General features: G+C 44.0%; 1 protein-coding gene across 1 annotated transcript in view; it reads left to right on the top strand.

Annotated features, from left to right (window-relative positions):
- Positions 1-21990, top strand: part of MOB1B (MOB kinase activator 1B) — a 44439-nt gene that overhangs the window by 12803 nt on the left and 9646 nt on the right. The window contains exons 2-4 of the mRNA XM_032223847.1: positions 11422-11588; positions 19923-20016; positions 20791-20924. Coding sequence (XP_032079738.1) covers positions 11422-11588; positions 19923-20016; positions 20791-20924 — 395 coding nt within the window. The remainder of the gene's footprint in view (positions 1-11421; positions 11589-19922; positions 20017-20790; positions 20925-21990) is intronic.

Raw genomic sequence — 21990 nt, 5'->3', positions numbered from 1 at the left:
TCTAATTTGGCAAGGCCGTTCTTGTGATGAAACTTGGCATGTGTTGAAATAACCAGTTGCATAGCTGGCTAATGTATCCAGGTTCGTAGGAAAAGGCATTTCAAATTAATGTGGGCCATTTTTTACTTCTAAGCAATGCAAAGCAGGAAATTCTATGCTGCCGTGAACGTCACAATCTCACAATAGGATTGGCTTGAATAATATTCTAGTAAAAACTCACATCTAAAATAGCCCGTTGTGTTATAAAGGGGAAATAATTCACCTGTAATTTGAACTGATTGTTTTAACATGGGGTATCCACTGACAGAATTGTCAAGTTATTTTGGTTATTATCTGCTTACCCTCTGCATCTCTGTTTTTTGTGTGCAATAGGAATAAAGTAAGTTTATTTTTCAATTATTTGAATCTCTCCCAGGTTTAATGACTGCAAAAACTCGAATAAGTAGCTGTTTAAATGTGACTGCAGGAGCATAATCGAGCTTTTGAACACATGCACTAAAATAAGCCCACCCCTGAAAATAAGGCCTCCTTGGAAATATTGCGACAGCAGCAGCCATGAGGTGACCACACTCGCTGCCTCCTGCACCTCAAAAATAAGACTACTTCCCTGAAAAAGTGCTTATTTCTAAGGGGGTGTGTGTCAAAAGAAAATAAGACCCTGTCTTATTTTGGGGAAAACATGGTTGATGTAGTAGTCTACAAAGACAGGGGCAGTGTATTTAATCTGCTTAAATTTCTGTGCCAGACAAGCAAGCAAATTGTGTCCCATCTGCAATTTGCCACTTCTCACCGATGCTGGCCAGTATCCCAATCATATCGGCCGTGGACATCTGGAAACCTGACTTCTTTAGTTGACAAATTAAAAATAACCGCGACCACTTCCTCTGTTCTTCAGAAAGCTTCTAGAACCTTTTTTTTTTTAAAGGATGCAACGCAGTGCGATACGTTTCAATATGAAGAATGGAAGGGTAGCAATAGGGGATCTTTAATTTGCATAGGTTGCATAAAATTACCTGTTAAATATTTTTAACATAGCCCCACCTGTACAGAGAAAGGCACATAATGAGCTAGGTCCGTGATGGGGAACCTATGGCGCGTGTGCCACAGTTGGCACGCGGAGCCATTTGTGAGGGCACGCGAGGTGTTGCCCTGTCAGCTCCTGGACGCTGGCCAGCTGATTTTTGGCCTTGAGTTTTGGACGTTTTTTGTCTTCCGGAGGCTCTCCTGAAGTTTCCATGTTGTGCGTCAGGCTGTTTTTTACCCTTCGAAGGCTTCAGGGAATCCTCCTGAAGCCTCCGGGCAGGCTGGGGAGGCCATTTTGGTCTTCCCTAGGCTCCAAGAAAGCCGTGCGTGCATGCACGGGGCAGTGGGGGGAGAGGGGTCACGCTCGCATGCGTAAGAGGCACGGTGTGTGTGGGACATTAAATGATGGGGTGGGCACGCGAGCGGGTGTGAGCGCGCATGTGCGTGTGCTTTTGGCACCCGGGGCGAAAAAGGTTCGCCATCACTGATCTAGGTAAAAACTGATGCTTGCAGACTCGAGACGCTGGGCCCATTTATTCTCAAGAAGGATTGATGGAGGGTTACGGAAAAAGCGAGATGCGCTTTCTGTAGCCGCCCAGAGTCCCGATGGGAGTGGGCGGCATACAAATTTTAATAAACCTTAAACCAGTAGTTTTATTCTGTTCTCTCTAGTTACCGTACATGTGGAGAATAAAGGAAGTATTGAACATTGACTACATTAAGTGTAGCTTTTTGCACCTCTATCTTGTACAGTATTCCACTTCCGTTTAAATTAAAAAAAAAAAACCAACAATTCGCATTTCCGTTTAGATGACTTCTGCAGCCACATTCTTTGGTTATGCGAACATCTAATTTGCGCTCTTCCCCTTTTCAGTGCCTTCTCAACTCTGTCAATCGCCATTTTCAGAGTTTCCTCCTGAAAGGTTGATGTGTTTTCATTTCACCGCTGCTTTTTTTTTTTTTAAAACAGGAAACCAGTTTCTGTTTCTCAGGTTCTCTTAACGCCAAGATAAGAATACATCTTTTCAGATCGCAGTAGATTCAGAGTTTTGCTGTTTCATCCCTGGATTTAACTTGGGTGATTAACTTCACAACTGGCTACCCATGAAAAGATCCAGCGGCGTTTAACTTTACAAGAAACAGTCTTTAAGTAATCCAGTGGCCCATTACAAAACAGATTTCTTGTTCTTTGGATGTGTCTGTATTTCATGGTCTCAGTTTGCAGTTGTAAATACACTTACAGGGGGAATAAATGCAGATAAACCCAGGGAGATTTAAAGTCTGTTTATGCAGTCGTAAAATTCTTATGTTTCTGGAAAGTCTCCTGAGTCATTTGTATTTGACTCCTTAATTCAACGGATAATTAGAACTGCAGGAAAAAACAATGGCTACCAACCTGCCTTCCGTTGAGAACCCGTACACTGCACGAGTCAAAAAGAGGGCAGAGAAAATATTTACAGACCCCTCGCATCCTGGACATACTGTATATACTCGAGTATAAGCCTAGTTTTTCAGCCCACTTTTTGGGCTGAAAAAAGCCGCCTCGGCTTATACTCGAGTCAGTGAAAAATTTGACCGAAATGGAGGAGAAAAAGGGGCGGGGCCATGCCGCTGGGTGACACTCGTGAATGGCCCAGTGCCCCTGTGAGTTTCCCCTCCCTCTGTGTCAGTTTGCCGCGCAGCGCGCACCGCACCATCCCCCCTCCTCACGTTCTAATGTAATGCAGGGCTGTCTTACGATTCCCCTTCCTCCCCCTCCTGCCGCTCTGCAACGATGTCCCACCTCCTCCTTGTTATGGCAAGCAGCCACATAGCGATGTCCCACCTCCTCTGGTACAGTGATCCAATGATAGGAATCACTGTGCCGTGTGTCATAGGAGGCGGGACATCGCTCCCGCGGCTGCACGGGACATCATCATCACAGCGGGACATCAGCATCATGAGGTGAGTGAAGTATTTCATTGAATACACCGCTAGTTTACTGTTTTTCTTTGAAATAAATATTCAAAAACATTATTGGTATCTATTTTTATTTTTGAAATTTACCGGTAGCTGCTGCATTTCCCACCCTAGGCTTATACTCGAGTCAATAACTTTTCCAGTTTTTTTGGTAAAATTAGGTGCCTCGGCTTATATTCGGGTCGGCCTATACTCGAGTATATACGGTAAATTGTTTCAATTCCTACCCTCAAAACAACGCTATAGGGCACGTCACATCAGAACAACTTGACAAAAGGACAGGTTTTTTTACCAAATGCCATCACTCTGCTAAACAAATAATTCCCTCACCACTGTCAAATTATTTACTAAGACTGTATTACTATTATTCTTCTCTTCCTTCCTAGTATCGATCTCTTCCCACTTACGACTATAACCATGTTGCTTGTATCTTTACAATTTATATTTTTATTGTTTCCTAGTAGGATTTGATAGCTTATTAGTAACCTTGACGATCACTAAGTGTTGTATCTTTTTATTCTTGATGAATGTATTTTTATTCTCCTTATGTACACAGAGAACATATGCACCAAAGACAAACTCCTTGTGTGTCCAGTCACACTTGGCCAATAAAGAATTGAATTCTCTTCTCTTCTCTTCTATTCTATTCTATTCTATTCTAGTTTCTTGCATCGCTTCGACTTTGAAACAATTTCTGTTGTTTTCTGTTTAAAATGCGTGAGTGCGGACATCTTCATTAGCCTTTCTCCCCATTTCTTTTGTCTGTGATTCTTTCCTTCCTTCCTTCCTTCCTTCCTTCCTTCCTTCCTTCCTTCCTTCCCCTGTCTTAACTGTATTGTTTTGTCTACTTCCTTCCCGTAAATGTTTTCTGTCTTGATTCCACCCTTGCATTGAAATTCCTTCCAAAAACTTCCCTTCAGTCTCCTCCAGTTTTATCCTGTTTTGAATTGGGAATCAACACCGAAATGAATTGCAAAGATCGCAGTTTAATTTATTAAGGGGTTCAGTTATAAATGGTGATGGAGCAGCAGTGGTATATCTCTGTGTTTGATCATCCAACATAGATAATCGAGTATCCATGCTCTACAGGGAGAGAATGTGAATTGTGCAAAGTCAAACGTTGCAGTGTTTGTTCACTTTGTGATTGCCAAAAGCGACACTTAGAAAAGCTAGGAAGATGGAAGGCCTTACTTCCATCTCTTTAGTTTTGCATACCCAGACATCATTCAGAGTTTCCCGGTGACTGCCTGCTGTTCAATCTTTGGGCTGCATTGAAACTCTTCAAGGAGATATAAAAGGGATTGTATTGTGAATTACTTTACTTTTCTTTATGGTCATTGCACCTCGTGCAACGAAATTAAATGCCATCTTCAGTGTACATTATCACTTTCAAAATAAAGCACAAGCACACATCCTTCGCATTCCACACAATTGAATTGAAAACCCCTTGATATTGCAGTAATACTGCACTATACAATGGAATTCAATATAGTTACTGCCCCAGAAGCTGTTTTTCAGCCTCTTTGTCCTTGTTTTTATTATCCTGTACCTTCGGCCCTATTGATCCTCTCCTATCCCCTTCTCTCCCTCAGACTAACTCCTTAGCATCAGAGCGTGTTAATAATAATATAAGAAATACTAATGATCTGATGGTCATTTCAAAAAATCCTTTCTTAGGAAGCACCTAGAAGCCAAGAGAAACATATGTGCCAAATTTCAAGTTTGTAGGGGTTCTGGATGATGCATGAGTGATATTTCACTCTTATATATATAGATATATATGATCCCCTGCCATAAAACTGTTCTTTGGATTGAAATTTTAAGACCCCCATGCATTGCATTAGAACAGCTGAGAGAAAAATCAGTAATTTCTCTGGATTTTCTTCAATTCTGCTGTTAGCTGTTCTTTGCATGGATGTAGGGCAAACATTCCTCTATTCCAAAACAAAAGTCCAGCCAATCCTTTTCATTAAGTTTGTAAGGAAGCTTCGGTGTTGTGTTATTACATCCAGCAATTATTTCAGAGGCCTCTTGAGCCTTCAGTGTTGTTTTAGCCTTTGCAACCACATACCAAATATACTGTACACTCCGAGATCTCGTTTTCCAACTTTATGGACAAATGCACTCTTTTATTTCAAGTTCTGGATTTTGTGCTTTTTATTTTTTTTTCCTTTTCTTTCAAGGGTGTAATTGTGGCTCAGCAATCGGATTGTGTGATTTTGAATTGTGTTGAGTTTGTCAGTTTCATCAGAAGGCTGGTGTTAGAAGGTCTCCAAAATCTATTATTCTAACATACCAATATTATTGGGCCTGCGTTCTTTTTTTGCTTTTTTCCTTAGCTTTTTTCCTATATATAATAATTTTCTCCTCCTTCTCTGAATAGGCACAAAATCTACATTTTTTTTCCTCTTCTTTGGGTCTGCTACCCTGTTTCCCTGAAAATAAGATCTCCCCGGATAATAAGCCCAATCGGGCTTTTGAGCGCATGTGCTAAAATAAGCCCTCCCCAAAAAATAAGCCCTCCCCAAAATAATGCAACACACCAGCAGCCATGAGGGGACCACGCTCGTCATCTTCTGCACCTCAAAAATAATAACACCTCCCTGAAAATAAGGCCAAGCTCTTACATCGGAGGTCAAAAGAAAATAACACCCTGTCTTATTTTCGAGGAAACACGGTAATTTAGAATAAAATATAACTGGAAGGGACCTTTGAGGTCTTCTAGCCCAGCCCCTTGCTCAAGCAGGAGAACCTATTGTCAAGCCTGCAGCCATCTTTTATTTTGGATCTTTGGCCTTCCACACTTTCTATTATTCTGCAATGCATTTTCTATTGTGGGAAAATGGGAGGGGGGATTGTATGGAGTTAGATGCTATGTAGCCATAACAACATTCTTTCTAGAAAGCAAAGGTCATCCTTTGTCTTTGGGCCTCTGCACCTGACCGGAACTAGATGGGTGGAACTGCCAGCATGGCAGTGGGAGATTGGACCATGGGATGGACTTGTGGGTGTGGAGGCAAGATCTTGAACTTTCAACTAGGTGGGGAAAACCGGGAAGCTTTCAGATTCAGGTTTCCCCAGATGTGCCAACGTGGCTCTCTTAATCAATTGGAACTTTGAGGAATGCTTTGCCTCGGACTCTGATTTAATTTTGGATGCTATTTGGAACCCTGACACCTAAATCATTTCAGATAAGTGTCTGTCTAATAATTCTAGTCTGTTCTTAAAAACCTCCAGTGATGGAGCGCCCACGGTTTCTGGTGGCAAGCTGTTCCACTTGTTAATTGTCCTCACTGTTCCATCCATTGTTTCTTGTTCCTGCCTTCTGGTGCTTTGGAGAATAATTTGGTCTCTCCCCCCCCCTCTTCTTTTTGACAGCCTCTCAAATGCTGGACTACTGCTATAGTGTCACCCCTAATTCTTCTTTTCTTTAGATTAGCCAATTTCCATGTTAATAATTCCCATACAGTATATAGAGATGTTTCTGTCTATGGCATTAGGTGTCAAAACTGATAAGTTTTGCAAGAGCCGAGGTGGCGCAGTGGTTAGGGTGCAGTACTGCAGGCCACTTCAGCTGACTGTTATCTGCAGTTCAGCGGTTCAAATCTCACCGGCTCAAGGTTGACTCAGCCTTCCATCCTTCCGAGGTGGGTGAAATGAGGACCCAGACTGTGGGGGCGATATGCTGACTCTTTAAACCGCTTAGAGAGGGCTGAAAGCTCTATGAAGCGGTATATAAGTCTAACTGCTATTGCTATTGCTATTGCTAAGTATTTTTGTGTTAGCATTGTAAGTTTAAAGTCTGTACATTGATTGCTTATTTTGCTGCCTTCATTTTTGCATTTGTTCCATTCATCTCCCCACACAGCCTGCCATTTCTCAAATTGCTTATCTGAGGCCTTTGCTTTCTTTTAACATACAGTATATACCTGGAGATCTGCGTGTGTCATGCATGTCCTATATCCGTGCATCTCCTGTTCTTCCAACTTTACCCATGTTGCTCAGCAGGTTTCTTCATGAAATTAATGCAGCAGTGACTTAACACCCTTTTCCAGTCTTCAGTTACCCTGTAAAAGAGAAATGGTCTTTGCTAAATTTCACTCTTCCTGTTCTTCAGCAGAGTCCCTGTTCTCCAACTTGTTGTACACAACCTCCTAGGTTTGAGGACCGTATGGTCTAATGGTTAAGGCACCTAGAAACCAGGAAAGTATGAGTTCTAGTACTGCCTTAGACATAACAAAAAACAGCTGGGTGATTTTGGTCCATTTGCTAGGAGACTGAGTTCTAGTCTTCCCTTGGGCAAGGAAACTGGCTGGGTGATTTCGGTTCAATTGCTAGGAGACTGTGAGTTCTAGTCCTCCCTTAGACAAGAAAACTGCCTGGGTGATTTTGGTTCAATTGCTAGGAGACTGTGAGTTCTAGTCTTCCCTTAGGCAAGAAAACTGGCTGGGTGATTTTGGTTCATTTGCTAGGAGACTGTGAGTTCTAGTCCTCCCTTAGACAAGAAAACTATACAAAAATGACAATTTTAAAAATAAATTATTTGAGGGAAACCTAATCTTTTTAGGGGGAAATATGGTATAATAAATAATGAGGTTGTTATAAAATATATGGATGACACTGAGAAAGTATGCGGTCAGCTTTTTTTTCCAAGTGGATTAATTAAGTTTACTGGCAGATGATGCCAGGCAGACAAATAACATATTTTCTGTAATGTTTACCATTATAGAATGGTAATTCACTGCTGTAATAGTCAGCAGCTTAGAGAATTTTAAAAAGGGATTTGACAGATTCATTATGAACCAGTTCCTAGGCTGTTTTTCCAAGTTGTCTAAATAAAATCTATTTTATCTTGTTTCTCTTTGATATTTTTAAAGAGAGGTTTGCAGCAATAGATGAACTAATTACTACTTACTAAACTCACTTTCCTTATCTTGGATGTTCTCCAGATGTTTTCAATTTTAATGTCCAGATATCTCAGCATTAATTCTGGGAGTTGAAGTCAGCATATCTGGATAATTGCTTAGATTGAAGGCTGAATTCACTGGGCCTTAAAGATATACAGCAGTGTAGAATTTCAGGCCTAATATTTTCATTATTTAGTGACAACTTTGTTCCAAACATTTAATATTTTATAGTCACCTTACTGTAAAAGCTTAAAGTTGCTTTTTTAGTTTTGGAGGCTACACTATTACTTAGTTCAATTATGTCTTACTCTGCTTGACTGCAGGTAAAAAAAAATTTAAAAAAAATCTGAGTACTTTTCTTAACACTTGTATAGATGTTATGCCGTGTTTCCCCGAAAATAAGACAGGGTCTTATTTTATTTTGACTCCCGAAATAAGCACTTGGCCTTATTCTCCATAGTGAGGTGAGGAGTAGGCAGAGCTGTCCAGCTCGCTTGCGGCTGCTGCTATAGGGAGATGAATTAATCCTATTTCTTTCTTTAAATTTCTTTCCAAATTATCGGAGATCCAGGATGGCAAACTGTCCAGTTGAGGGACTGAGTCGATAACTGGGTGGTGCCTGGTAGACCAGGGGTGTATACCAAGAGCTTATCTGACTCAGTCCAATCAACGAGAGGATAAGGTCAACCCATCCTGGATACTCCTCCCCACTATGAGAAGAGGCGTATCAAGTAAGTACCAACACCCTTTTTCAGGAAGGTTTATTATTTTTGAGGTACAAGAGGCCCCTTAACCTCGGTCCGTGGCCCAGCTGATCCAGAGAGGGCCGGACGTTTCTAGCACATTCTTGCCAGCCCTAGCACCACTGGGCCTGCCGCTCTTTTTACAATACAATAATACAATAGCAGAGTTGGAAGGGACCTTGGAGGTCTTCTAGTCTAACCCCCTGCCTAGGCAGGAAACCCTATACCGTTTTCAGACAAATGGCTATCCAACATCTTCTTAAAGACTTCCAGTGTTGGGGCATTCACAACTTCTGGAGGCAACTTCTGTTCTACTGATTAATTGTTCTAACTGTCAGGAAATTTCTCCTCAGTTCTAAGTTGCTTCTCTCCTTGATTAGTTTCCACCCATTGCTTCTTGTTCTGCCCTCAGGTGCCTTGGAGAATAGCTTCACTCCCTCTTCTTTGTGGCAACCCCTGAGATATTGGAATTCTGCTATCATGTCTCCCCTGGTCCTTCTTTCTATTAAACTAGACATCCCCAGTTCCTGCAACCGTTCTTCATATGTTTTAGCCTCCAGTCCCCTCATCCTCTTTGTTGCTCTTCTCTGCGCTCTTTCTAGAGTCTCCACATCTTTTCTACATCGTGGCAACCAAAACTGGATGCAGTATTCCATTCCATTGTTGTGGCCACCACTAAGAGAAGGGACGCAATAGCTAGGGTTTGCAGGATCTGCCTCCACAAGGCCGTTCGGTGTGGATGGGAGGTGCATATGGGGCACGTGGGGCATGTTCCCCCCTCCCCCCAAGAAATGACAGGGACTGACTCCGCATGCGTTTAAATATTTTAGAGGAGGGCTTATTTTCAGGGGAGGGCTTATTTTAGCGCATGTGCTCAAAAGCCCGACTGGGCTTATTATCCAGGGAGGTCTTATTTTCAGGGAAACAGGGTAACAAAGTGAACTTAGTTGATCGTCCGAGAAAGCTTTCTGTGTTTAGCTGAATATGAGTGACGAAATAATAAGGAAAATACATGGTCCACCGACATGTAAAATTTCATAACTGAGATTTAAATAAAAGAGTGCGTCTGTTTTTTTTATACCTCTTTTAGTTTTGGAAGCCGAAGAGTCCAGAATGTATCAGCTGCTAAATACATGCACAAAGTTTCTGCGGTAAAATGTGTTCCGCTCATGCTTTGTTTTTAAAGGGTCAGCCAAAAACTGGAAGTATGGTTTTGAATATGTAATTTGGGAAGAGAGACTAAGCGGTGGGGAGGTACAGTTCCTGTTATCTACACAGTAAAGAGGAAGTAGACAACGCTGCTTTAACATACATTTCGGAGCTTTAATAAATATCGCTCAATGTCTATGGAGAATCTCAAGTCATCCTCGGTTTGCAAAGAAAGAAAGAAAAAAAAAGCTGACTTATGTTTTCGTACCTGTTCAAAATGAAGGTGTTCTTTTATTCTGTATTTTGGACCCCTTTTGCAGTAGCCTCCTCTGTACAGAGTCTATGGCCTGTAGTAGAGTCTCAGGTATCTGTGGTCGTATAGGAAGGTGTTCTGACCGAGGCTTCCCAAGAGCATGAAGCAAACTCCTTGTCCCGACAAAAAACCCTTTTATTAATCTATTGTGAATTCAGTTCATTCACATCCAGCAAAGTCTTTCAAGGGGGGATTTACAGTCACCGACCTTATCTGGCTTGGAGAGCTGCCAGGCCGATGTCTGCAAAACCTGGCAAGGAGTCTCGGAGAGTCACGAGCCAATTAAGCGAGCAAATTGTCTCCTGCAAACTCCACTCCTTTTTTGCTCCTCTTTTATTTCCTCTGGGAGGAGCTATTCATCATCCACCTGTGGCCTTACTCCCAAATTGACCCCTGTTCTTTAGCTGCTCCCTTCGTCTGGCAGCTCTGTGCATACTGGGAACAGGCTCCAGCTGTTCGTCTGCCTCACTGAAGTCTGACTTTGAAGGCAGCTGAGAACTGCCAGACTCTTGGCTCCCAACCAGCAAAGTCAATAGGAGAAGCCAGATTCGCTGAATGACCACGTGATTCACTTAACAACTGCAGTGATTTGCTTAACAACTGGGACAAAAAAGGTGGTAAAATGGGGCTAAACTCAGTTAACGACTGGCTAAGGAATCAAAATTTTAGGGTCGATTGTGATTGTAAGTTAAGACTACCTGCGTGTGTTTTCGGCAATGGTGGGTTACAGATGGTACGCCCTGGTACGGGCATACTGGAGCCCCGGGTACCGTTCCAGTACAGTGCTCCGGAGGGCTCACCTACCCACCCATGCTCCCTACCTGTCTTTAAACTATTTGGCGCTTCTGTGAATGCGTGTGGTGCGTATAGCGCCTACACAACGCTCTGCCAAGCAGCTGGAGCGTTGCGGAGGTGTCACTGGACGGTAAGACGCATCCGTGCACTGCGCGTGTTCACATGGAGGACGCCAGGCCCCGTTGCAACCGTACCAGTTGCAAAGGGATCCAGAACCCACCACTGGTTTTCGGTCAACAAAACATTGCCATCAGAACATTGAGGCCTTGAGGGGGTTTGACAATCTTACGGGTAATTGCTTTAATCATTTTTAAAATTTTATTTAATTGGGAGGGTTGTGGATGTCATTTAGGTTGGATGCAACAATACTGACCTCCGAGAGAGGTCAATCCTATTTAATGTAACTCTTTGTGTTGCTTGTGAAGGGGGGGGGAATGGGGGGTTCTTTTTGTAACCGAAAATGTATCAGAATAGAATAATGAAATTATTTCCTTGCTTCTGGTGCTCAGAATCTCTTTCCTCCCTTTTGCAGTGGTAGCCGCTCTTCTAAAACTTTTAAACCAAAGAAGAACATTCCGGAAGGCTCCCACCAATATGAGCTGCTGAAACACGCGGAGGCAACTCTTGGAAGTGGCAACTTACGGATGGCCGTTATGCTGCCCGAAGGCGAAGATCTAAACGAATGGGTCGCAGTGAACAGTAAGGAGAATCTGCCTTGGTTCTGTGTATGTTTTCAAGCACTGATGCATGAGGGTGGGGAAAGCACCATTTTTTTGGGGGGGTATTTAATGTAATCCAGGGATGTCCCACTCGATTTTAATGATCAGGGTTGTGTTTGATCTCGGGAGGGCCGGGGGGGGGCGTAGCCAGGGTGAGCGCAGCCAGTTTGACATCACTCGTGGCGGTGGCACTTGTGGTGTCCTGAGCACTCTGCCAGCAAAACTTGAGCTCGGGTTGGGTTGTGACGGCCTCCTGCAGCCGGCCCACGGGCCTTGAGTTTGACGCCCCTGATGTAATCCATTCCTCCTGGAATTGGTCAATTGAGACATATTATTTGTGGGGGGTGTAGTGGCTAAGACAATGAGCTTGTCGATCAGAAGGTCGGCAGGTTAGCGGTTCGAATCCCTAAAACCATGTAACAGAGTCAGCTCCCATTACTTGTCCCAGCTTCTGCCAACCTAGCAGTTCAAAAGAAGGTAAAAAATGCAAGTAGAAAAATAGGGACCACCTTTGGTGGGAAGGTAACAGCGTTCCATGCATCTTCAGCGTTGAGTCATGCCAGCCACATAACCACGGAGACGTCTTCGGACAGCGCTGGCTTTTCGCCTTTGAAACGGAGATGAGCACCGCCCTCTAGAGTTGGGAACGACTAGCACGCAAGGGCAGGGGAACTTTTACCTTACAGGAAGTCCTCAACTTACAACAGTTCATTTAGTGTCCGTTTGAAGTTACGACACCCCTGAAAAAAGCAACTTATGATTGCATTTCACACTTGCGACCGTTGCATCATCCCCAGGGCCACGTGATTTACATTTGGATGTTTTGACAACCGACTCAACGGTTACGTTGGTCGCAGTGTCGTAAGTGTGAAACATGGTCATGTCACTTCTTTTCAGTGCCGCTGTGACTTCGAACAGTCGGTCCCTAATTGAACTGTTGCAAGTCGAGGCTTACCTGTGTTTTACAATATTTGCCGTAAAGCCCTCATTGTCATGAACCTGAATGACAAACAGCCTGAGAAACTCTAATGGCATGAAAGCCGCTACAGCAGAAAGCAGTTGGTTTGAAGACAGTTGAACAAAAACAGGAAGCTAAAATTTAAGGCTATTCAGGTGGCCTTAAACCCCAGAAATATTGTCCCACTTTGAATTCACGGCAGGATGGTTTGATAAGGCACATTTGTGCAGCAAGAACATTAAATTTCACCTCCTTTTTGAACTCTGCTGGAAAAGTAGCTGGTTGTCTGGATTCAATCTGTCCCTTGCTTTTGGCAACAGTGCCAGCCAGATGTTCTGTCTGGACCCCTGTTACCATGGTTCCTGATTTAGTTATTTTTAGCCAAAATGTGCCAAAGAAAACACAATAAACAGAACTAATATTAATACTATACAGATGCTACAGTTTTTAAAAAAAGAATGAATATTAACGCCTATTCATTTAAGTAAAACTAAAAAAGGTCCATATAACAATACTAGCTGGCTACGAGTGCTTTGCGACGAAACTATGTGATTGGACTATGTAGGAGAAATTTGGTTCACAATCCGTTGGCTCAGGGGTGGTCGGTGATTGAAACACATAAAGGAATATTGCTCCTGCTGCCTTGAGTTCGGAAGCAGTTCCATAAGTGGAAGGCGAGGACATTTTGGTGAGGTACTGACGTTTAGTACTTGTAAGGAGTCCCAGTAAAGGAGTGGAACATCTGCCAGTTTGAACTGAGGTAACGGAATGTGAGGCAACTGGCAGTTGGAACAGAGTTCTTTTCAGGTGGGGAGGGGGAGTAGAACTCCTTAGCATCCGAGCGTGTTAATTACTATATAAGTAATACTAATACTAATGAGGTCATTTTGAAAAATCCTTTCTTAGCGAGCGCCTAGAAGACAAGAGGAACCTACGTGCCAAATTTCAAGTTTGTAGGCTTTACGGTTCTAGAGATTTCGTGATGAGTGTGTGGTATTTTCCTTTTATATATATATAGCTAATAGGATTTCCCAGTTTGTGAATTCCCCTCCGTTTCCCCCCCTTCGTATTCATGCTTTTAAAACAAGAATTAGTCATGTTTCTTTGGGGACATGTGGTCTCCGTTTACTCGTTTCCACCGTGGTATAGTAGTGTCACAAAAAGACTGTAGGCAGTTTTACCATTCTTGCTTTCCCTTCAGCTACTCAACTTTCAGTGGGTAGACCATTCTCATAATTTGTTGTTTTAAGCCAAATGGGTAAATTCCACGAGGGAAAACCTTGAAGTTAATTGAATTTTGTTCCAATAAACTGGGACAGCTCTAGTCAGATTCATCACTTTTCCTCTTCCATCATCATCATCATCATCATCATCAGATTGATGAAAGGAAAAACAAATGACTATTCCACCATATATTGGTCATCTCTTTTACCTTTTTTTTTTAAAGTTATCAGTACAGTAGTCCTTGATTTACAACAGTTCATTTAGTGGCTGTTCAAAGCTTACAGTGGCGCTGGAAAAAAGTGATTTAGGTTCATTTTCAAATTTATGACTGTTGCAGTCATGTGATTCAAATTTGACCGCTTGGCAACTGGTTCGTATTTATGACGGTTGCAGTGTCCCGGGGTTGTGTGATTCCCCTCTTGCCACCTTCTGACAAGCAAAAGTCCATGGGGAAACCAAGTTTGTTTAATAACCATGTCGCTAACTGAACAAGGACAGCGATTCACTCGACAACTGTGGCAGGGAAGTTTGCAAAATGGGGCAAAACTCACTTAACAAATGTCTCGCTTAACAACAGACATGTTAGGCTCAATTGTGATGGTAAGTCGAAGAGTACCCGTGTGTCAGTCTTCCACACAGTTCACCAGTTCTCCCTGGCCAGCCATACCGTTTGGCTTTATATGGGAAGAGAAGGGCAGGCAGCTGGCAGGAATAGCCCAGGAAGTTGGGGATCGGTGATTGCAAGGATATGTGTGCGTCCACAATTAACACACCCTGGCCAGTTGGAGCGATGCAGCTGGCGAATTGCACAACCCCGCCGTGCACTGGCAGGGGTTGGAAGTCGTCAATTTTAATACCTTTCACAACTGTGACAAGAAAAGTCGTAAAATGGAGCAGTGGTCCTATGTCGAGGACTGCCTGTTTACACGAATCCAGGTTACGTGTCTTCTGAACTAATACACAAAAGTTCTATTCTGTGCACTGAAGTTTTGAAAACTGTTGGAACGCATCCTGTCTTCCTCACAGAAGGGCGTGCATGGAATTACCTCAGTGTATCCAGAATTTGCAATTCCCCGGTGTCTAGAGAGGAAGACTTTATTTTCTCTGAGGCAAAGACGTGGATGAGGAGCAATCCCTCTCTCTTAATGTTCCTATCGACGAAGAAAAACAATCGATATATACATATAAAAATGGCTCTGTGTGTGTGAGAGAGGGGGGGGGGTATTCAGCAGATTCTGACCAGTTCTGGAGAACCGGCAGCAGAAATTTTGAGTAGTTCAGAGAACCGGTAAATACCACCTCTGGCTGGCCCCGCCCCCATCTATTCTCTGCCTCCCGAGTCCCAGCTGATCAGGAGGGAATGGGGATTTTGCAGTAACCTTCCCCTGGAGTGGGGTGAGAATGGAGATTTTACAGTATCCTTCCCCAAGCCACACCCACCAAGCCACACCCACCCAGCCACGCCACGCCCATAGAACCGGTAGTAAAAAAATTTGAATCCCACCACTGGTGTGCGTGGGTTCCAGCATAACTCTGGAGCACTTCAAGCAATTTCAGCCAAACTTGGTACACAGATGACTTACCCTCTGGAAACAAATACTGTGGGGGTAAGACGCCCCTAACACCCCTGGGGGGTGTTCTGTTAAGATGCAGCCTGTTGTGCCTTAAAATGGCTTCTACTCTACAGTGCAGTGGAGTTGTCATGGTAACGGCTTCACAGTGCTCCACAAGGGGGCTCCCTCTGGTAAGGGGGAGAATCCAACATTACAAATTCGTGACCCGTCAAAACCGCGGTCCACTAAAGCGCGCCCGACGAAAGCACGTACGTGACGTCATCAGCAGCGCGACAAATAAAATTAAAAATAAATTAAATTAAAATTAAATTAAAGCAAGCCGATTCACACAAAGGTAAGGGTTAGGTTAAGGGTTAGGGTTAGGTTTAGGGTTACGTTAAGCGTTAGGGTTAGGTTTAGGGTTAGGTTTGGGGGGGTTAGGGTAAGGTTTTTGCGTTAATTTTAAATTTACCGCTCACAGCGTGCCATTTTCGTCGCGCTGTGATGACGTCACGTATGCGCTTTTGTCGAGCGCGCTTTAGTCTACCGCGGATTTGTGGTGGAACCTACAAATTAGGTTTGGTTCGGACATTTTCCCCCTATAAAAAAATACCTGGGCAATGCCGGGTTATCAGCTAGTTTTAAGATATATTATGATGCGGATTACTAGTCCATGTAAATATAGCTGCTGGGGGAAAAATGGGGAAAGGATGACCAGAGAGATTCCTGTCATTTTTTTTAAAAAAAGAAATACATCATTTTTAAAATCGGCGATGACAATGCTATTTAGATTTGAGGGTTTTGCCATACAACTGTTGAATCTCTTTGGTCCCTTGGATATTCAGCTCCTCTTTTCGTTTTGATTTGAGTTCAAGTCGGAGGGAAATAAAACAATCCGGATTGCAGGAACTTCATTCCTACGCACCTTCCTTGAAGAAAGTGTGAGTTTTTTGATAAATGAATATTTCTGACCTGTAGTTGAATGGCGGCAGCATTGAAAAAAGGGGTCAGGTTTTGTTTTCCCAGAGAGCCAACCGCTTGTGGGAGGTAGCATATCTCTCGCAAGGCAGATGTTTCTGCAGCCAGTCTTAAAACAAACCACAGAGATTCGGGTTGTCAAGGCCGGTTTTCCGATAGAAGTCTGCAAACAACTTGAAAGAGCCAACTTGCAGATGCCGTCAAAGTGAAAAGAACAATCTTCACGATTGCAGGATATAATATTGTTGTCGTCCTTCTCAAGGGCGTTTTTAAATAGATACTCTTGTAGGAAGCGAGCACCCACCCCCTCCCTCTTCTAGAAAAAATGAAATATTTTAGGAAATATTAAAAAGGCAGAATATTATATTTCCCTGGATGAGGCAAGGAGAAACAAGCTTTTTTCAAAAGCTTCCTGCTCCCCCCGCGCTACCTTTGTCAACGGGCCATTAAGGCCTGAGCCAGTCTATTCTACCTAACAAAGGTAGGATTGGCCCTCTACCCATCTCAGCACATGGCACCTGGGAAGATTACATCAGCCAGCAGCTCAACCAAGCTTAGGACTCAAAAGACAAGACAGCCTACAAAGTTAGCTTAAGACCCCTCAGCCCCCTGGGAGCCTGACCAGCAATCAGAATGCATTTCTTGCCCAGGAAGTGAGGCTCTGGAAGTGGGGCCCAGAGAGAGCATAAAACCAGGTCACTCTCAGCATCTCAGCTCTTTTTTTCTTCTTCAACATCTTTGAGGCATGCAATCCCACTCCCCCCGCCCCCCAGGATCTCCAACCACGTGGTCCTGTCCACCATTAAAACCATCTTTCCAAGCAGCCTCCATGTTTTCAGTGTCATTTTCCCTCACTTGGAACTGAACCCTGATGGGCATTTCCTTCCAACACAGGGGGGTGCTATCATGCTCCCCTATAAAAGATTGTACACTCAAATACAATATTCTAAAATCATTTGCACTTTTGTTAAGGCTCAGGAGCCACGCCTCCCTTTATTTTAAGATTCGTTGGCTGTTTTACATTTCACTGTTCACAGCAACTTGAATCTTTCACCCATTACTTCTTCTCCTGGCCTTTGGTGTGTGGGAAGTTAGCACCCACCCTCGCCTAGAAAAAATTAAATATTCTAAGAAATATTTAAAAAGGCAGAATATTATATTTCCCTGGATGTGAAATGGAGAAGCATGGTTTTTTAGACAGGAAGCAGACTCACTCTTAATAGCCCCCTCCCTCCCCAAGAGGCCACAGCAGATGTCCGCACTTAAGAGATAGCTCTGTTCATCGGCAAATGCCCTCCCCCAAGATCCAACAAAGGTAGGATTAGCCCTCTACCCATCTCACCACTTGGCACCTCGGAAGATTACATCACCCAGCAAGGCTCAACCAAGCCTGGGACTCAGGACAGCCTACAAAGTTTCCCCTGCATGGCCTCATGGGAATCTGACAACCAATCAGAATACAAGCTCAATTCAAAAGACCAGAGAGGGTATAAAACCCAGAGACTCTCAGGATCTCTGCCCTTTTTCTCCTTCACCTGACATCTTCAAAGGCATGGGATCCTGTCCATCATTAAAACCATCTTTCCAAGCAGCCACCATGTTTCCAGTGTCTTTCTCCCCACTTGGAACTGAACCCAGATGGACATTTCTTCCAACACTCGGTTAACGCGTTATTTAACGTAAGCCTCCGTTTTGCACAGTTTTGTAATCGCCAGTCCTGCCGAGAAACAAACGGGAAGATTTGCAAGAGCCGAACGAGGGCAAGCCACTCTTTATTTTAATATCAATAACTTTCTGCTTGAATGATAGAGGGCTCTTTTAGAAAGGATTTGCTTAGCCTCTGCCAAATGTGAATTCAATCAGAAATTTGGATCTTTCGTATCCAAGTAAAACATTCATTCCAACGGGCTTCATTAATTTGCCTTTGGTTTGTTAGCTTCTTGGGGAGATCATGCAACCACAGCCTAAATTCTATGCCAGCAAAAATACACTGTTGGATAGAGCTGCAAGGGCCTGCTTCGGATTGTTTTTAAATCCTCTCCTGCTCCGGAAAAAAAACTTTCTGGAGCACAGAACTCATATATTTTCTACAAATGGGCCAATGTAAGGGGAAGGGAGTTCATGGACGAGACTGGAATTTTGGAGAAATCTGTTGTGGGCACTTTTATTTTAAGTAAATCTCATTTTGTACTCGCAATCATGTGAGTCATTGTATCCCAGGGGTCAGCAGCCTGTGGCTTTTTCATCCCTCTGCTGTGGCTCCCTGTCGCCGGTCGGCTCCACAATTGATAGGAATATCAGTTAGGACAGGTAGAGGGAAAAGGATGCCGTGCTAGGAGGAGACTCTATGGTGGGGAAACCGGACATCCGGTCGGCAGAGGAAAAAGGATGCCACACTAGGAAGGGACTCTATGGTGGGGGAACTGGACATCCGGTCGGCAGAGGAAAAAGGATGCCACACTAGGAAGGGACTCTATGGTGGGGAAACCGGACATCCGGTCGGCAGAGGAAAAAGGATGCCACACTAGGAAGGGACTCTATGGTGGGGGAACTGGACATCCGGTCGGCAGAGGAAAAAGGATGCCACACTAGGAAGGGACTCTATGGTGGGGGAACTGGACATCCGGTCGGCAGAGGAAAAAGGATGCCACACTAGGAAGGGACTCTATGGTGGGGGAACTGGACATCTAGTCATCAGAGGAAAAAGGTTGTCACACTAAGAGGAGACTCTATGGTGGGGGACCCGGACATCTGGTCGTCAGAGAAAAAAGGATGTCACACTAGGAAGAGACTCTATGGTGGGGGAACTAGACATCTAGTCGTCAGAGGAAAAAGGATGTCACACTAGGAAGAGACTCTATGGTGGGGGACGCGGACATCTGGTCGTCAGAGAAAAAAGGATGTCACACTAGGAAGAGACTCTATGGTGGGGGAACCGGACATCTGGTCGGCAGAGGAAAAAGGATGCCACACTAGGAAGAGACTCTATGGTGGGGGAACTGGACATCTGGTTGGCAGAGGAAAAAGGATGCCATACTAGGAAGGAACTCTATGGTGGGGGAACTGGACATGTAGTCGGCAGAGGAAAAAGGATGCTACACTAGGAAGGGACTCTATGGTGGGGGAACTGGACATCTGGTTGGCAGAGGAAAAAGGATGCCATACTAGGAAGGAACTCTATGGTGGGGGAACTGGACATGTAGTCGGCAGAGGAAAAAGGATGCTACACTAGGAAGGGACTCTATGGTGGGGGAACTGGACATCTGGTCGGTGGAGGAAAAAGGATGCCATATTAGGAGGAGACTATAGTGGGGGAACCGGACTTCCGGTTGTCTCCAGAATTGAATGGGGGGGCTTCCGGTTAGGACCTTTGTAGCTCTTTGAGTGTTTAAGGTTGCCGACTCCTCTTCTATCCCGATTCTTGAGCCTTTCTGAATAAAAAACATTGGGTATATTTCTGACGACTGGTTTCCTGTGGAATCTATGGCCACCAATGTTGCCGAAAAGCCACCGAACATTGTTTGGTTTGCAGAAGGATTTCCCCCCCTGATAGTTGCTTGCTAATGTGTGTAATGTGTGTGTTTTTTTCTTTCTTTGACAGCTGTGGACTTTTTTAACCAGATCAACATGCTTTATGGGACAATTACAGACTTCTGCACAGAGGACAGCTGTCCAGTGATGTCTGCCGGGCCAAAGTAAGAACGTCAGCAATGTTTAAAAATAGGAGAAACCAAATATCAGCCTTTTCCCATTTTATCACTGATCATACGCTAGAAAACAATGTGTGTTCTTCATGGTTACCTCTTAAAAGACTGTGAAGCCGGATTTTTTTTGTTTCCAGTAGTGATGTGTGTGTCGGGCAGGTGTTTGTGTGTGTGTGTGTGTGTTCTATATTTGTATAGTGTATTGTGTAGTCTTCCTGACATTTGCTGGGAGTGGGTGGGATGGAACAAGACACGTCGTGCCAAGAACGGCACCCAGCCGCCTTCCATCTCTTCGAGAGAACAACTGATTCTTCTCTTAAAAGGGAGAAAAGTCCTATTGGCCGTGTTTGGGGGCCACCCAAAATCAAACGCTTGCCTCCTCCACTTAAAAGCACGACAATGTCAATCAGGAGTGGGGCACTACAGCTCATTTAAGACTTCAACTCCCAGAATTCCTGAGCCAGCCATGCTTGTGGACTTCAGCCATGCTTGTGGACTTCAAGTCCCAGAATTCCTGAGCCAGCCATACTTGTAGACTTCAGCCATGCTTGTGGACTTCAACTCCCAGAATTCCTGAGCCAGCCATTCTTGTGGACTTCAGCCATGCTTGTGGTCTTCAACTCCCAGAATTCCTGAGCCAGCCATTCTTGTGGACTTCAGCCATGCTTGTGGACTTCAACTCCCAGAATTCCTGAGTCAGCCCTAATATAAATGGAGCTCTCTGGTTGTTTAAAAGGAACTGATTTCTCTTTTATTCCATTCCAGATATGAATATCATTGGGCAGATGGGACAAACATCAAGAAGCCAATTAAATGCTCGGCACCAAAGTACATCGATTACCTGATGACCTGGGTGCAGGATCAGCTGGACGATGAGACGCTGTTTCCATCCAAAATAGGTAACTCTAAAATGAGGGCTTTGGCATTAAACCAAGCTTAAAAATGGGGTGGTCATTTATGTTATGTCTGAAGGTACGGAAGGAAACAAAAAAAAAAAAGCCCTCAGGCAGGGAAAAAGATACAAACTTCTGAAGGATGCAGAATAACAGAATTGGAAGGGACCTTGGAGGTCTTCTAGTCCAACCCTCTGCTCAAGCAGGAGACCCTAGACCACTTCAGACAAATAGTTATCCAACATCTTAAAGACTTCCATTGTTGGGGCATTCACAACTTCTGGAGCTGTTCCACTGATTAATTCTTCTCACTGTGAGGAAATTTGTCCTCAGTTCTAAGTTGCTTCTCTCCTTGATTAGTTTCCACCCATTGCTTCTTGTCCTGCCCTCAGGTGCTTTGGAGAACAGGTTGCCCCCCCCCACCTTTTTGTGGCAACATCTTAGATATTAAGGCTGCCACAAAAATATATTTAATACTGATGACAGTTGGACAGTTTACAGAAAGCCGGTTTCAGCATGACATCAAGATTCCAGGCAGAGTCCAAAACATATGTCATTGTTTAGCGATCTTTATTTAAAATCAATCGATAATTTTGGAGTAGATTATGTTTCTAATCCTTTCCCTTCATGTTTAGTGATCTTTGCAAAGGATATTATGGTGAAAACACTAGACGAGTTCCATCAAAATGACTCCTGGTGGTCCTTGCTTAATGACCGTAATTGGGACCAGAATTTCAGTCACTAAGCAAAGGGATCGTAAAGGGGAGTGTCAGGTGACCACACGGCCTAGTGATGGCCGTTCCTGCAGTCTCGTTACCATCATTAAGTGGTTCATCCTGGTTCATTAAAGTCACGTGACCCCCCCCCACTTCTAGCTTCCCACTCCTCTTTTATTCCCTATGAGAGAGGCCATTCACCGTCCCCCAGTGGCTTTACTCCCGAGTCGGCCCTTGTTCCTTAGCTGTTCCCTTCTCCTGGAGGCTCTGCGCATGCGCACACTGGGAACAGGCTCCAGCTGTTCTTCTGCCTCACTGATGTCTGACTCCGAAGGCAGCTGAGAACTGTCAGACAG

This window comes from Thamnophis elegans, chromosome 9 (genome assembly GCF_009769535.1).
Source record: "Thamnophis elegans isolate rThaEle1 chromosome 9, rThaEle1.pri, whole genome shotgun sequence".
NCBI lineage: Eukaryota > Metazoa > Chordata > Lepidosauria > Squamata > Colubridae > Thamnophis > Thamnophis elegans.
This window is presented reverse-complemented; position numbering and strand designations above follow the sequence as displayed.